The sequence below is a fragment of the Saimiri boliviensis genome, chromosome 14 (genome assembly GCF_048565385.1).
Source record: "Saimiri boliviensis isolate mSaiBol1 chromosome 14, mSaiBol1.pri, whole genome shotgun sequence".
NCBI classification, from domain to species: Eukaryota; Metazoa; Chordata; class Mammalia; order Primates; family Cebidae; genus Saimiri; species Saimiri boliviensis.
The window spans coordinates 50,700,858-50,718,091 of record NC_133462.1 but is presented as its reverse complement, the minus strand read 5'-3'; the positions used below and the strand labels follow the sequence as shown (position 1 = coordinate 50,718,091).

At 49.6% G+C, this 17,234-nt stretch overlaps 1 protein-coding gene across 1 annotated transcript in view; it reads right to left on the bottom strand.

Annotated features, from left to right (window-relative positions):
- Positions 1–14,406, bottom strand: part of LMOD1 (leiomodin 1) — a 60,512-nt gene extending 46,106 nt beyond the window's left edge. Inside the window, exon 1 of the mRNA XM_074385043.1 lies at positions 13,917–14,406. Coding sequence (XP_074241144.1) covers positions 13,917–14,177 — 261 coding nt within the window. The 5' untranslated portion in view covers positions 14,178–14,406. The remainder of the gene's footprint in view (positions 1–13,916) is intronic.
- Between the last annotated feature and the right edge of the window lie 2,828 nt (positions 14,407–17,234).

Below are 17,234 nucleotides of genomic sequence, written 5' to 3'. Positions count from 1 at the left end.
TGTAATCTCCTGTCCCCTCTTCCCACTGTGCCCCAGACTTATACATCCCCTGTCAACCCAACATTTCCCCTTGGGGGTCTACTAAGCACAATACACCTAACTTGCTCAAATCAGAATTCTTCACCTCCCAAAACCACTCCTTCTCTGCTGTTTGCCATGGCAGTAAAGGACATCAAATTCTATGGGGTGCAGTGGCTCATTCCTGTAATACCAGCACTTTGTGGGTTTTTTTTTTTTTTGAGACGGAGTCCCGGGCTGGGTGCAGTGGCTCACGCCTGTAATCCCAGCACTTTGGGAGGCTGAGGCAGGAGGATCACCTGAAGTCAGGAGTTTGAGACCAGCCTGACCAACATGGTGAAACCCTATCTTTAAATAAATAAATAAATAAATAAATAAATAGAAAGAGATGGAGTCCCGCTCTTATTACCCAAGCTGGAGTACAATGGCGTGATCTCGGCTCACAGCAACCTCCACCTCCAGTGTTCAAGCGATTCTCCTGCCTCAGCCTCCCAAGTAGCTGAGATTACAGGTGCCCGCCACCACGCCCAGCTAATTTTTTATATTTTGAGTAGAGGCAGGGGCTTCGCCATGTTGGCCAAGCTGCTCTGGAAATCCTGACCTCGGGTGATCCGCCCTCCTTGTGCCTGTAATCCCAAAGTGCTGGGATTACAGCTGTGAGCCACTGTGCCTGGCCAATCCCACAATCCCAGCACTTTGGGAGGCTGAGGCAGGCAGATTGCCTGAAGTCAGGAGTTCGAGACCAGCCTGGCCAACATGGAGAAATCCCCGTCTCTACTAAAAATACAAAAAATTAGCTGGGCGTGGTGGCAGGCGCCTGTAATCCCAGCTACTCAGGAGGCTGAGAGAGGAGAATCACTTGAACCTAGGACGCAGAGGTTGTAGGTGAGCCGAGATCACGCCACTGCGCTCCAGTCTGGGCAGCAGAGAGATCTTATCTCAAGAAAAAAAAGGACATCAAATCAAATTCACCCAATAGCTTAGGCAGGACTGATCACCTGATGCTTTTCCCCCCAACGCATCAGCCAGTTCCCATTTCTCATCAATCATCTTTTTTTTTTTTATTTATTTTTTATTTTTTAGAAGGAGTTTCGCTCTTGTTACCCAGGCTGGAGTGCAATGGCGCGATCTCGGCTCACCGCAACCTCCGCCTCCTGGGTTCAAGCAATTCTCCTGCCTCAGCCTCCTGAGTAGCTGGGATTACAGGCAAGTGCCACCATGCCCAACTAATTTTTTGTATTTTTAGTAGAGACGGGGTTTCACCATGTTGACCAGGATGGTCTCGATCTCTCGACCTCGTGATCCACCCACCTCGGCCTCCCAACGTGCTGGGATTACAGGCTTGAGCCACCGCGCCCGGCCACATCAACCATCTTTGAGCTCTCACCTGAACGACAGCAGCACCCTCCCCGCTAGTCTCATTTCTGCACTCTTATCCTCCTGCAGTCTGTTTATCTGAAAGCTGGAGGAAGGAGCCTTTTAAAGGCATAAATCCGATCACATCTTTCTCCTGCTCAAAACCCTCCAATGACTTCTCATGGCACTTAGAATAAAAAGTCAAACTCCCTCTGCTGCCCTAAAAGGCCCCGCGTGATCAGAACCCTGCTTACTTCCAGGGCCTCGTCTCCTCCAGCCTCCCTCCCCGCTCCTCCTCTTCTAGTTACAGGGCCTGGCTTTTCCTCTGACACACTAACCCTGCTCCAACCCCAAGGCCTGTGTCTTTGATGTTCTCTCTGCTTGGAAAGCTTTTCCCCACACCTTCTCAAGGATAGCTCCTTCGGTCCATTTAGAATCTGCTCAAATGTTACCTCTTTGGGGGTGAAGACCCTGACTACTTTGTCAGAAGTTGTCCCTCACAGATATGGTTGGTCATATACTCTTCCCTTAAATGACATTACTCTTTTTTTAGAAGATATGTTATGTGTTATGTGTACACATGATGTATATGAGCTGTATATGGAAATAGAACAACGGTAGCTCAGCACTACCATTGGGAGACTGAGGTGGGCAGATCATTTGAGCCCAGGAGTCCCACACCAGCCTGGGCAACATGGTGAAACTCCATCTCTACTAAAAATACTGATTATCCGTCTCATCTTATTAAGCCTCTCAGCAAGAACGGGTGCGGTGGAGTACTCTCTCACTTTGGGAGACCGAGGTGGGCAGATCATTTGAGCCCAGGGGTCCCATACCAGCCTGGGCAACATGGTGAAACCCCATCTCTACTAAAAATACTAAAAAAGTTAGCTGGGTAGTACATACCTGTAGTCCCAGCTACTCGGGAGGCTGAGGCGGGAGGATTGTTTGAGCCCAGGACATGGAAGTTGCAGTGAGCCAAGATCATGCCACTGCACTCCAGCCTGGGCAACAGAGTAAGAGCCTATCTCAAAAACAAACAAACAGCAAAGATAGACTGTAACCTCTGTGAGGGCAAGGATCTTGTCTGTCTTATTCACTATTCTATCCTGGCACATAGAAAGTACACGTTAGGAACTCATTAAAAAGCTGGAGAATTAATAATGTAATGGAGTTCTGCCTCCTTGTAAACATAAAGCATGATTCATGAATTCTGTGTATAAAAAGAATGAGGAGAATGGGAATGGAAGGAGTACGTGGAGTCAAAGGCAGGGAGGAAACTACTACTCATGGGCCCTTACTACTGGGCTTCCACCTAGCACTCTGCTTAGCGCTTTATATGAATTATTTTTCTGAAACCTCATAACTATCCTACGGCTATGCATTGTAATTTCCTTTTTTTTTTTTGGGGGGGGGGGACGGAGTTTTTGCTCTTGTTACCCAGGCTGGAGTACAATGGCGCGGTCTTGGCTCACCACAACCTCTGCCTCCTGGGTTCAGGCAATTCTCCTGCCTCAGCCTCCTGAGTAGCTGGGATTACAGGCACGTGCCACCATGCCCAGCTAATTTTTTGTATTTTTAGTAGAGATGGGGTTTCACCATGTTGATCAGGATGGTCTCGATCTCTTTTTTTTTTTTTTTTTTGAGATGGAGTTTCACCCTTGTTACCCAGGCTGGAGTGCAATGGCGCGATCTCGGCTCACCGCAACCTCCGCCTCCTGGGGTCAGGCAATTCTCCTGCCTCAGCCTCCTGAGTAGCTGGGATTACAGGCACGTGCCACCATGCCCAGCTAATTTTTTGTATTTTTAGTAGAGATGGGGTTTCACCATGTTGATCAGGATGGTCTCGATCTCTTTTTTTTTTTTTTTTTTGAGATGGAGTTTCGCCCTTGTTACCCAGGCTGGAGTGCAATGGCGCGATCTCGGCTCACCGCAACCTCCGCCTCCTGGGGTCAGGCAATTCTCCTGCCTCAGCCTCCTGAGTAGCTGGGATTACAGGCACGTGCCACCATGCCCAGCTAATTTTTTGCACTTTTAGTAGAGACGGGGTTTCACCATTTTGACCAGGATGGTCTCGATCTCTCGACCTCGTGATCCACCCGCCTTGGCCTCCCAAAGTGCTGGGATTACAGGCGTGAGCCACCGCGCCGGCCTTTTTTTTTTTGGAGATGGAGTTTCGCTCTTGTTGCCCAGGCTGAAGTACAATGGCGTGATCTTGGCTCACTGCAACCTCCACCTCCCAGGTTCAAGTGATTCTCCTGCCTCAGCCTCCCAAGTAGCTGGGATTACAGGCACGCACCGCCATGCCCAGCTAATTTTGTATTTTTAGTAGAGACAGGGGTTTCTCCATGTTGATCAGGCTGGTCTCAAACTCCCAACCTCAGGTGACCTGCCCGCCTCAGCCTCCCAAAGTGCTGGGATTAAAGGTGTGAGCCAGCACACAGGCCGTAATTTCCATTTGATAGGTGAGGAGACTCAGGCTCCAAGAGGTGAAATCACTTGTTTGGGTCATACAGCCAGCAACCAGTAGAAGAGGGTCTGCACCCAGGTCCAGCTGGCCTCTGAGGAGCCTATTCTTTTTTTTTTTTTTGAGACGGAGTTTCGGTCTTGTTACCCAAGCTGGAGTGCAATGGCGCGATCTCAGCTCACCGCAACCTCCGCCTCCTGGGTTCACGCAATTCTCCTGTCTCAGCCTTCTGAGTGGCTGGGATTACAGGCACACGCCACCATGCCCAGCTAATTTTTTGTATTTTTAGTAGAGACGGGGTTTCACCATGTTAACCAGGATGGTGTCGATCTCTTGACCTCGTGATCCACCTGCCTCGGCCTCCCAAAGTGCTGGGATTACAGGCTTGAGCCACCGCGCCCGGCCCTGAGGAGCCTATTCTAACCACTAGACTCCTACATTCTGCACTCAGAGCTTTGCTGGGAATTTCTGCCAGAGGATGTAGCACCTTTCACCTGCCAGTCTTGGGGACAGGAGTCCTGCTGGCCCTGCTGGCTGGATCTCGAAGGAAGGCCTATTGAAGTAGCAATCGGAAGGAGCCTGTGGGCTGTCCATGAGAGGGTGGTGGAGGGCTGTGGGAACAGGAGGTGCTTCTATTCCTAGCTGTTTGTAAACAGCATCCCGACAACCCGGCTTGTCCTTTCTGCAGTGGGCCCCAGGGACAGCCGTGGCCAACTTCTCCCAAGGCAGCCTTGGCTTTTCTGAGCTCATGCTGGGGCGGAAGCCTGCAGACAAGGAGAATCCACCTCGAAAGCTCCCCCTAATCTCCTTTCACTCTGCCTTTTTCCAATCCAGCAACTCAGTTCAGGCCCCTGAGCCTGGGACATAAAATAAATTAGGCAGAAGCTCAAAGAAATCAGGAGGCTGGGGCCAGGCGTTGAGTAATTACATAGGCCCCGCCTCTGCGCTCTTCTCCCTCCCCTTCCCCTCTTTGTTGCTCCTTCACTCTCACGGATGCACGGATGGTATTTTTTTTTTTTTTAATGCCATGAGAGATAAAATAATGTTGATTTGGCAGATGTACCGGTACAAAGTCTGAAGAATTTAGAGTGAGGAAAGAAGGTCTCTCATGATGTGCCAAACACTTTCAATGCCTCATCCTATTTAATCTTCACTCTAACCCTTCAAGGGTGATTGTATCATCCCCGCTTGACAGGTAAAGTAATTGGGACTCAAGAAGCTGTGTTAATGAGATAGCATTGATAAAGCCTTTGGCAGCAGAAGGCACCCAATCAAGTTAATGTTCTTCCTTCCTTGGGTAATTTATTCCAGGTCGCTGGATCAGTAAAGGGCAGGAGAAGAATTCGAACCTGGGCCTATCTGATTCCAGACACCCAAGGGCTAGATTCTGTCTTACCACACTACCCAGACGCTAACAAGCCGTTGGGGGAACTGATGCATGGAATGGAGGCCACTGTTTTTCTGCCGATCATACCAAAAGTGGTCCAATAAATAAGAAAAGGCCCGATCTGGAAAGACCTGTGTCCTCTGGCTCGGGATGTTCCTGTTTATCCACCTTGGCAGGCGTGCAAATATCAGTGTCGCCTCTCCTGTCTCCCATGCGTGGTGCTGTTTGTTGTTCTCTGTCCCTGCTGTGTGTGAGTGTGAGTGTGTGTGTGTGTGTGTGTGTGTGTGTGTATATATACATGTGTCTAGATTGCCTGTCTCTCTTGGCATGCTTCATTCAGGCTCTGCACACTCTGGGCCAGGGGTCCCCAAACTTTTTACACAGGGGGCCAGTTCACTGTCCCTCAGACCGTTGGAGGGCCGGACTATGCAAGGCGTGACACCCTTCACAGCCAGCGCTGCTGCCTCCACTATCCCAGACAGCGGTATCCAGTGTCACAGGCCCAGCACCGCCTCCAGTGCTGTATACAGGGATGGCGGTGATCAGCCTGTGACTCTGTGTATACAGCGTCCTGGACATCTGCAGCAGCCGTGGGCCTCTTCTGTGGGAAGCCCACTGCTGCATGTTTCCCCTATTATAAGACACCTCCTAAAAATAAGACAGCCCCCGTCTTTTGGGGGTAAAATTAATATAAGACAGGGTCTTATAACAGGGGAAACACGGTGTGTAGTAGTGTGGGGGGAGACTTTCGGGCAAAGGGAGGTTATAGGGGCCATTATGTTGTACAGTTGGGGGAGTATGGGGGCCATTGTACTGTGTAGTAATGGTTATAGTGCTTTGCCTTTCTTCCTACTTCTGCTGTTATTTCACACTGCTTCCGGTGATGTGGGGCGCCGCAGCCGCACACCGCATGTGCGTCATATGACGCGCTTCCGGAGCCGTGACGCGTGCGTCCCGCGTCACCAGAAGTAGTACTGTACGTGAGCGACACCGCGCTTTGCGGCGCTGCCACATACAGTACTCCAGGAGCACAGGATGCCAATGCATCCTCTCACTGACCACCAATGAAAGAGGTGCCCCTTCCCGAAGTGCAGTGGGGGCCGGATAAATGGCCTCAGGGGGCCACATGCGGCCCGCAGGCTGTAGTTTGGGGACCCCTGCCCTGGGCCCAGCTGTAGACAGTATGACACAGATACTCTAAGGTCTCCTGGGAGAGAGAAAGAGAGACTGAAGGAGGATAGACAGATTAGACCGGGCCTTTGTCCTCACTTTTTTGTCCCAGCCTGGAGACCATGAAGCCCCTGGAATCCCTGAAGCCTCCAGCCTTCTCTGATGCTGGGAGCAACCTCCCCTTGGTTACCGGGATTCATACCCCACCTATTAACCATCTATATCCTGCTCTCACTGCTGAGCCAGCTTATTTTACAAGTGCTCCTTGGTCCTGTCCATCTGTCCTGTCTCCTTCTTGCATTTTCCATCCAGCCAAGCTCTTATACCTACTGCCGCATTAAGGAGAAGGCAGGCACCCAGAGGCAGCACCGATGGTGGGGGCAGGCACTGATGCCTTGCTTACCCAAAATTCTTTTTTTAAATTTTTTTTCTTGAGACAGAGTCTTACTCTGTTACCTAGGCTGAAGTACAATGGCATGATCTCAGCTCACTGCAACCTCCGCCTCCCGGGTTCAAGCGATTCTCCTGCCTCAGCCTCCCAAGTAGCTGGGATTACAGGCATGCACCACCATGCCCGGCTTTTAAAATTATTATTAGTAGTAGTAGTAGAGATGGGGTTTCACCATGTTGGCCAGGCTGGTAAAATTCTTTCTTTTTTAATTTAATTTTTAATTTTTTTTTTTAAATGGAGACGGAGTCTTTCTTGCTCTTGTCACCCAGGCTGGAGTGATTTTGGCTTGCTGCATCCTCCGCCTCTGGGGTTCAAGTGATTCTCCTGCCTCAGCCTCCCAAGTAGCTAGTATTACAAGTGCCTGCCACCACGCCTGGCTAACTTTTGTATTTTTTGTAGAGACGGGGTTTTGTCATGTTGGCCAGGCTGGTCTTGAACTCCTGACCTCATGATCCACCCACCTCAGCCTCCCAAAGTGCTGGGATTTCAGGCTTGAGCCACCGTGCCCAGCCGATTTTTAAGAGATGGGGTCTTGCTATGTTGCCCAGGCTGGTCTCGAGCTCCTGGGCTCAAGTGATCCTCCTGTCTCAGCCTCCCAAAGTGCTGAGATTACAGGCATGAGCCACCACACCTAACCTCAAAATTCTTTAAATATTATACACATACAGAAGAAAACATGAGCAAGAGCAATATTGAAGACACACCTGTGAATTGTATCACCTAGTTTAAGAAACGATCGGTTGCTTTTTCACACTCTGGATGGAGGCCGTTTCAAGTTTCAGGTAGAGATTTTTAACGGAGTCTAACCCTCTCTGGGTGCCTGCTTTTGCCTCCCCAGGTCAGCAGGCCCTCATCACCTCTTCTGCCCTCTCCACCCTAGCCTCCAGGGCTATTTTGGGTGTGTACCAGTTGGGGTTAATCTCCTTAAGCGTTGAGCCGTGCTGCTCAGTGCACTCCTGATAGGGCCCAGCCCTCTGCAAAGGGCATTCTGAGGGTTAGGCCACTGGCCTTGGGCTTTCCTGGCTCTGTAGAGATACCCGGGACACTGAGCTGTGAACTAGAACTGATGGGGGAGGGGCTGCTGAGGCTGTGCAGGCAGTGGGAGGGGACGGTCAGGAGGGCTCAGGCCTGGCCGCTGCTATTAGTAGGGTGCTTTGGGTTTGCTTCTCAAGTTTACCTCTAGGGAGAGCTTTCCTCCACTCCCCCGCCCCGCTAAGCTCAGCTGCCCCTGCCCCTGGCTGGATACAGGCGCTAATCCCCAGCCCCTGGTAACACCAGGGAGAAGGGAGGGGGAGGCAGCCTGGAGATTTTCTTTCCCACTTGGGAAGGAAAGAGGACACACGAGTTGACCAGTTGGGATCCGGTTCCTGAAACCTGAGCCAAGGACAAGAGTTTCACTGAACTGTTGGCTACACACTTGGCCAGGGGCTTTGTCTTCTACCTGGGCTGAAGGAGAGTTCCAGAGGATCAGGGCGGAGCTACGCTGGCTGACAGGTCTGGCCCTTTAAAGGGAGGGAGAAAAGCTGGGGTCAATGCTTCCAAGTCCCACCTCCACCCTCCTCCACCCCTCTGCTAACATTCACTCAACAAACTGAGGCTGAGGGTCTGCTGTGTGCTGGGCCCTGCGTTTGCATTTTGCCCTCCAAATCACACAAGCTGGTGAGTGAGACAGCCCAAGAAAACAGATGATTATACAAAAGTGATGTCCCGAGGGCTTTGGTACAGGCTGGCATTAGAGTGCTCAGACAAGGTGCCTGACCTAGCCTGGGGGTCAGGGAAGACTACCTGGAGGAAGTGGTTCCTGAGACAGGCAGGACAAATAGGAGTTGACCTGGAATAGGCATGGGTGGAATATTCATGGAAAAGTACGTGACCAAGCAGGAGGATCTCTGGAGTATCCCATCCCATGAAGGGAGGCCCTGGAGGGAGAAGCAGGCCAAGGGCCCTTCTGCAGCCTAGACTCACTTTGCACAATAGCCAGAGTATAAATCTTGGGGCTCTCCTTCTGGGGAAAAGACAGAACTTAAGGCTGTCTTGGCGGGGCATGGTGGCTCACAGCTGGAACCCCAGCACTTTGGGAGACTGAGGCGGGTAGATCATGAGGTCAGGAGTTTAAGACCAGTCTGACCAACATGGTGAAACCCCAACTCTACTAATAATACAAAAATTAGCCGGGCATGGTGGTGCGTGCCTGTAATTTCAGCTACTTGGCAGGCTGAAGCAAAAGAATGCCTTGAACCCGGGAGGCGGAGGTTGCAGTGAGCCAAGATCAGGTCACTGCACTCCAGCCTCGGTGACAGAGTAAGACTCTGTCTCAAAAAAACAAAAAAGACTGTCTTAAGGCCTACCTCCCACTGTTGGTTTCTTTCTTTCTTTTTAAAATTTTATTATGAAAATTTTCGGACATACATACAAAAATAAAAAAAATAGTATAATGAATACCCATGCAGACCTATCACCCAGCTTCAACATCTGTCAACTGGTGGCCAATCTTGTTTCATCTGTACCGCCACCCAGATTATTTTAAGGCTAATTCCCAAAGCCAATAAAATTTTCCCATAAATGTTTCTGTATTTATGTCTGAAGGAGAAGAAGTCTTTAAAAAGTGTATCTGCGGGGCCGGGCGCGGTGGCTCAAGCCTGTAATCCCAGCACTCTAGGAGGCCGAGGCGGGTGGATCACGAGGTCAAGAGATCGAGACCATCCTGGTCAACACGGTGAAACCCCGTCTCTACTAAAAATACAAAAATTAGCTGGGCATGGTGGCACGTGCCTGTAATCCCAGCTCCTCAGGAGGCTGAGGCAGGAGAATTGCCTGAACCCAGGAGGCGGAGGTTGCGGTGAGCCAAGATCGTGCCATTGCACTCCAGCCTGGGTAACAAGAGGGAAACTCCGTCTCAAAAAAAAAAAAAAAAAAAGTGTATCTGCAATACCATTATCACACCTAAAAGAAATTAACAGAAATTCCTTAACAGCAGCCAGTATCTAGTCCGGATTTACTTTCCCTAAGCCACACTTAGTTTTAATAGTGATGTTGGTGAGGGGGTGTGGGAAAAATAGTAATGATCCTACTCATGGGGGTGGGGAGGTGAAGAATTAGATGTTCGTCTATTGGCTGATATAATATGTTCATCAATAGATCAGCCAATATAAGAGTTGTGGTCTCTACTCTGTAACACTCTCTGATAGTTCTATACATGTGTGTTTTGTATAGAATCTAATTAGATTACAAATTCTTCAGGGCAGGGACTGACATTACTGTCTTTTTTGCACCCTAGTATGGCAGCAAGGAAGAAGCACTGATCTCAGCTAATTAGCTGTGTAGCTTTGGGAAGGTTATTCAACCTCTCTGAGCTAATAGGGATAAAAATACCCATCTCCCAAGAATTGTGAAGCTTAAAGAAAAGGGGAACGTCAGGCCGGGCGCGGTGGCTCAAGCCTGTAATCCCAGCACTTTGGGAGGCCGAGGCGGGTGGATCACGAGGTCAAGAGATTGAGACCATCCTGGTCAACATGGTGAAACCCCGTCTCTACTAAAAAATACAAAAAATTAGCTGGGCATGGTGGCGCGTGCCTGTAATTCCAGCTACTCAGGAGGCTGAGGCAGGAGAATTCCCTGAACCCAGGAGGCGGAGGTTGCGGTGAGCCGAGATCGCGCCATTGCACTCCAGCCTGGGTAACAAGAGCGAAACTCCGTCTCAAAAAAAAAAAAAAAAAAAGGGGAACGTGCTTGGCATGTAGAAGGTTCTTAGCAAATGCTCATCTTGCTTTACTCTCTGTTTCGACCCCCTTCCAGTTTCTCCCATGGAGTGAAGGCCACCGTCAGTGAGGGCTGCAGCCAGGCCAACAGCCTGGAGCCCACCTGCCCCCACCACTGCGCTGCGTCTGTGGTGTTGGTGATCCCCAGCCTGAGCACCCAGGGGTGGCTTGTTTACTCGGGCCACTAATTAAACTGACAGGTGAGGCTTGCACTGCCCTCGGGAGACTGAGGGAAGAGAGGGGCTGGGCAGGAGTAGAGATGTGCTTTTGGCCCACTGCACCAGTTTCTGGGTTCCTTGACTCAAACGAAGTAATGATTTCATAGCTGGCCTTCACTGAGTGTGACATGCTGAGCTCTGTGCTAAGTGCTCTACCACAGTGTCCCTTTTAGTTTTCACAATCCCGTGAGATGGGTACTACCATCCGCATTTTGTAGATGAAGAAACTGAGACTGGCCGGGCGCGGTGGCTCAAGCCTGTAATCCCAGCACTTTGGGAGGCCGAGGCTGGTGGATCACAAGGTCAAGAGATCGAGACCATCCTGGTCAACATGGTGAAACCCCGTCTCTACTAAAAATACAAAAAAGTAGCTGGGCATGGTGGCACATGCCTGTAATCCAAGCTACTCGGGAGGCTGAGGCAGGAGAATTGCCTGAACCCAGGAGGCGGAGGTTGCGGTGAGCCGAGATCGCGCCATTGCACTCCAGCCTGGGTAACAAGAGCGAAACTCCGTCTCAAAAAAAAAAAAAAAAAAAAAGAAACTGAGACTTAGGTGACCTGTGACTTACATAGGGACACTGCTACTCCAACCAGGTTTTTCTAACACTTACATCTAAGTTCTTCACCACACATTCAGTATATTGCTAATGGTGCTAAAGAAGCCAACTTCTAGGGTTCATTCATTCCCACTTATCCAGAGTTACAGAGATAACTTCTGCCCAGGCTTAGCACGCACCCCGAACTCCAGCCAGCCATTATGCCAATATACGCCCTTTGACTGGGTGAGGAAGAGTGAGGGGATCAGAGCAGCCTAAATCCACAGGAAAAAACTGGACCTGAAGGCATCTCCTTACGTTAAGGATGTGCACACAAACACACACACCATTTCTATTCCTTGACTTGGGCTCTGTCTGCAGAACCAAGTGTGGGCCTGGCAGGGGTGAGGGAGGTGAGGTGGGGGAGGAGACATTGCCACAGTATTAACTGGCTGAAGAAAAAGTCTGTGAGAGTGAAATTTCCAGGACCACGAGAGTCCTTCACACTCTGGCTTGTGATTAGACTGCTTTGTTTGACTTCAGCCTCGGGATTACCTTTCTGAGCCCTGGAAGCCGCTGGACACAAGGCAGTCATGGGCCCAGAGCCTGCGACTTGGAGGGGGGAAGAGCAGAGCCAACGATTTCCAGGGGTGCCAAAGCCTTTGGGTGCATTTCATTTCTTTCTGCGTGATTCCTGCTAGCTGTCTTGGGGTACCAGGCCCTCACAGTAAGTGCTATGACTTTTTCTGTAAGTATTTTGGTTTTTTTTTTTGAGACGGAGTTTCGCTTTTGTTACCCAGGCTAGAGTGCAATGGCGCGATCTCGGCTCACCGCAACCTCCGCCTCCTGGGTTCAGGCAATTCTCCTGCCTCAGCCTCCTGAGTAGCTGGGATTACAGGCACGCGCCACCATGCCCAGCTAATTTTTTTGTATTTTTAGTAGAGACGGGGTTTCACCATGTTGACCAGGATGGTGTCGATCTCTTGACCTCGTGATCCACCCGCCTCGGCCTCCCAAAGTGCCGGGATTACAGGCTTGAGCCACCGCGCCCGGCCAAGTATTTTGGTTTTATTCATCATTATCATAGCTGCATCCGGGGCAACCACTATGCATACAGGATAATACATTTCTGAGCCTCCTAGCTTCTCCCCATCTTCCCTCCTTCTCCCTCTTCTTGGCAAAGCCTTAAACATAGGCAGTGAAGGGGGGGGGCGGTAGGGACAGAGACAGAGTTCCAGCTCCTCTTTGCCTCACCCCCTTCCCTCCTCCTTCCTTCTTTCTCATCCCTACAATAAAGGAGTCAGGGCTGTGTCCACCAATATGCTCTGTGACTAGCAGTCAACACAATTTCATACCCAGCCAGACATTCCACAGGCATTTTAGATGATACTGTTCCCATTCTCAGTTCCTCTGTGAGAATGTGCAAGTCATTTGAAGCTCTGTGCCTCAGTTTCCGTAGAAGTAAGACAAATAGCAAGAATTGAGACTGATCTTTTTCTTACAAGAATTCCCAAGTAATGGAAGTACAAGAGATGTGGCTGAGTAAGAGAACTAGAACAAAGACTCCAACAATTTTCCTCTGCAACATTCTTTCCCCTGGACAAAGGGATCCCACAAAGTCATACCCCACCGGAGGCTGGACTGGAGTATGACATATGGAGTCAAAGAAAACTCACATATGAATGCAATTGTGAAAAAAAAAAGTCCTCCATGCCAACGAAAACAGAAAGCAAGTCGTGCTTAAAACCCATCCTAGGTGTGGGCAGATACTTCCAAAACCGTCACCCCTTTTCCCTCCTCTATGAATATCTTCATCCCCCGGCACAGTGGCCTCGATAGCTGGTGAAAGGGTTAATTACCAAAAAGAGGGCATGCTCCCTCCAGAGGCTCCTCTGGAGAGTGCAAAAACAAAACAAAAGAAAAAATCAACTAACCACCACAAAAAACATCTTCCCTGGGAATAAATTTGAAGCTAGCAGGTCTTTAAGCCACCTTCCCCAGCCCATGGACCCGTGATCTCTGTCTCCCCTTGCTTTGGGAAACTCATCTGCCCCCAAGCCTCCTAAAATGAGCCATGTGCTGTGAGATGCTCATAGGGTTGGGGACTTGAAAACAAGTCTTTCTGCCACAAAAAAGGCTTAGTTTCATCTTTCTGGGTGGCTGACAGGAGACTTACAGTATCACTCTATCGCTTTACCCCTCCTCACAATAGGCTAGAGTGAGTGTGGAGAAAAACAAAGGTGTTGTGGGGACCAGGATGGAGTCAACTTGACAATGGACTCTCCAAGGACACCTTCCAGCTCCCATTCTACTAGTAGCTCTATTTGATTTTGTGGAATGTCGTGTTCCTCCAACTTATCCAACTTCTGCTTATAAAACAGAAATTAGGAGTAAGAGATTCGCACCACTACTTCAGTGACTAATCATCAGTTCTGAAGCATTAAACTCCTTTGCCAACAAGAACGTTTCTTCTAAGGAAGGAAGCTTCCTAATCGTGAAGCCAAGTCTCCAGCCCTCCCGTCTCCCTCCTCCCCTCCAGGGCTGTGCTCACTCACATCCATGGACATCTCCCTCTGCATAAGTTTCTTGGTCTCCTTTTCACAGAAGTTGAGCATGGCCTCCCGGTTGTACACACCCGTGGACTGTTTCTCGGTCTGGTTTCTCTGCCGCAGCCCCACGGGAACGCTCCCATCTGGGTCCACCACGTCCAGCTCCTTCTCCAGCTCCTCCATCTCTTCGGGAGACAGGGTCTCCAGCAGGCTGTCGATGTCGGGGTCTTCACTCACTTGCCGGCGATATTTGGCTACCCTGGACATCTTGGCAAAATGGGCTATCAGAGTTCTGGTGGGCAGGGAAGGAAGAGGGGTGAGCTGATCTGGATGCAGCAGAGTGGGCTGAGGAGCAAACCCCCGGCTGGTGGAGGACCGCAGCTCCTTGGCCCTTCTGTGCTGCAGGTGCTGAAGTGTTCACCGGACGCAGCAGCCTCCCTGCAGCCCAGGGCTAGTGGACCCCGGCTGGTCTAATCCGCGGCCAATAAGACCCGACAACTGCCGGCCCGGAGAGGAGAAGCCAATCCCCAGGCAGGGGGCGGGCCTACCTCGCTGTCAGAGCTGTTTGAAACTTGAGGACATTCCAGGGAATCTTGGAGCGCTGCGTGACCAAATTTAGTACAGAGCAGTTTAGCCTTTTAAAGACAAGGGGGCACGCAATGAGAAAAAGATACAAAAATGCGGAGGCTGGCAGAAGCTGATCACAGCCACGGAGATTCAGACAAGCTGGGAGGAGGCCATGGGGGCCCGTGAACTGGCCAGCCCGAGGCTAGTTGGAGAGCATATTTTACTACTCCATCACCGGGTGGACGTATCGCTGTGGTCAATGTGTGGTTCACCGACCTCCTTCTACTGTATTTGGTTATGTGCTGGGGGACTCCCAGGGGTATACAGCTCCAGGAAAGACTAGATTCAAGATGAGGACCTGTTACTCCTAACCTCCTGCCTATCCATTGTCTTTCTACCCATGTTCTGCCAAGGAGGACCTGAAGGGCGAGCAGCAGAGGCTCTAGGGTCCTTTGGCCACTTCTTAAGAGAGAGACAGAAAGATAAAGTTAGAGACAGAGATAGCTAGACGAGAGAGAAAGAGAGAGAGAGAGAGAGAGAGAGAGAGAGAGAGAGAGAGAGAGAGAAATCACTCTCACTGTGTACCAACACTAAAAACTGGCAGGCTGTTTGGGAAAGAAAGGAGGATCTGCAGTAGTCAGGAAACCCTGAAAAGGCTGTCACTTTCCATGAAGTTCCAAGGCTCTTAGGAAGAGAGTTCAAACCTCCCCCTGTTGTCATCTGTTTCTTCCTCTGCTGGGCATCTGTAGACAGACCTCCTTTGGGAGCACAAGGAGGAGCCAGCAGGTCATCACCCACATATAAATCCAGAGCACGATTTAGCATGTCTTCAGGGAAACAGAATTCTGGGCCGTCGGGAGAGATACTATTGCAACAGCTCTGGCATGTTTCATAGAAGGGCTTTCCACTGCTCATCCATCATGCTGCCCTGCACAAGTCACAGAGACATTCAATCCCCTGTCCCCTCCCTCCTGCCACAAAATCCCTTCTACAAGCCCTGGTGTAACCCATCAGGGTAGATGCTTCGATCTTTCCTGGCATCTTTCCATCCTAAGCCAGAGAGAGACAGTCACTTGATCAGCATTTGCTGAGTCCAGGGATCGTCTAGGACTAAAACTTGGCCATGGCATTTAATGTCCACTAGTCCAACTTTAGGTTAAGGCTGAAGAGGGGAATGGTGCCCACTGTGGGGACTGAGGGAGAGAAGGAAGGCAGGGAGACTTGATAGGAAGGGTGGAAAAAGACTTGAGGAAAACCTAGGGTTGTCATTTTAAGAGTCAGTAGCCAATTTACTGGTCAGTCAGTAAGTATATATTTATTGAGTGACTTCTTGAGAGCCTATTATATGTTAGGCATTGTTCTAAGAGCGAGAGATATAACTAAAGATACAAAATCAGGACAGGTGCAGTAGCTCATACCTGTAGTCCCAGCATTTTGGGAGGCCAAGGCAGGAGGATTGCTTGAGTCCAGGAGTTCAAGACCAAGCTGGGCAACATAATGAGACCCCCATCTCTCAAAAAAAAATTAGCCTGGTGTGGTCGTGAGCATCTGTAGTCCCAGCTACTCAGAAGGTTGAGGTGGGAGGATTGTTTGAGCCCAGAAGGTTGAAGCTGCAGTGAGCCATGATCATGCTACTGTACTCCAGCCTGGGCAAAAGAGCAAGACCCCACCTCAAAAAATAAATAAATGAATGAATAAAGAGAGAAGCACAGGGGCTTTGGGAAAACCCGACAAGGGAAGGTTGGATAGAAGTATGATTTAACAGTTAAGCATTTGGGCCTTTGAGGACAACAGACCTGTGTTTGGTTCTGGAATTGCTACTTACAGGCCATGTGACTTGGGCAATCTACCTTCTTTCCTGAGACTTGAGTTCAACTGTAAAATAAGGATAACAGTTATACCGGCCTTGCACAATTGTTGTGAATATTGAATTAGGTCCTACACACGAAAACATTTCATTGATATAACCAATATATGGTAAAGACATATTTATTAGTAATTATTATAATTATTTATTTACTCGCGTCCTGGGTTCTTTTCTCCCCATCCCACCTTTACTCTCATCTTTTTATCTTTTTCTTTCTCTCAACAGTAAACACCCTCTAAACACACACACACACACACACACACACACACACACACACTTTCCCACCTGGTTCTCATTCATTCATTCATTCATTCAAGCATTTATTCAGATACTACTATGTATATATAGCACCCTGCCAGGCACTACAACATTGTTATTACAACATTGTTATTCTCTCTCTCTCTCTCTTTTTTTTTTTTTTTTTTGAGATGGAGTCTCGCTTTGTCTCTGAGGCTGTAGTGCAATGGCACAAACTTGGCTCACCGAAACCTCCATCTCCTGGATTCAAGTAATTCTCCTGTGTCAGCCTCCTGAGCTGGGATTATAGGCACATGCCACCATGCCCGGCTAATTTTTTTTTTTTTTTTTTTTTTTTTTTTTGAGATGGAGTTTCACCCCTGTTGCCCAGTCTGGAGTGCAATGGTGTGTTCTCAGCTTACTGCAAGCTCTGCCTCCCAGGTTCAAGTGATTCTCCTGCCTCAGCCTCGTGAGTAGCTGGGATTACACGCATATGCCACCATGTCTAGCTAATTTTGTATTTTTAGTAGAGATGGGATTTCTCCATGTTGCTCTCAGGCTGGTCTCAAACTCCCAACCTCAGGTGATCTGCCTGCCTTGGCCTCCCAAAGTGCTGGGATTACAGGTGTGAGCCACTGTGCCCAGCCTAATTT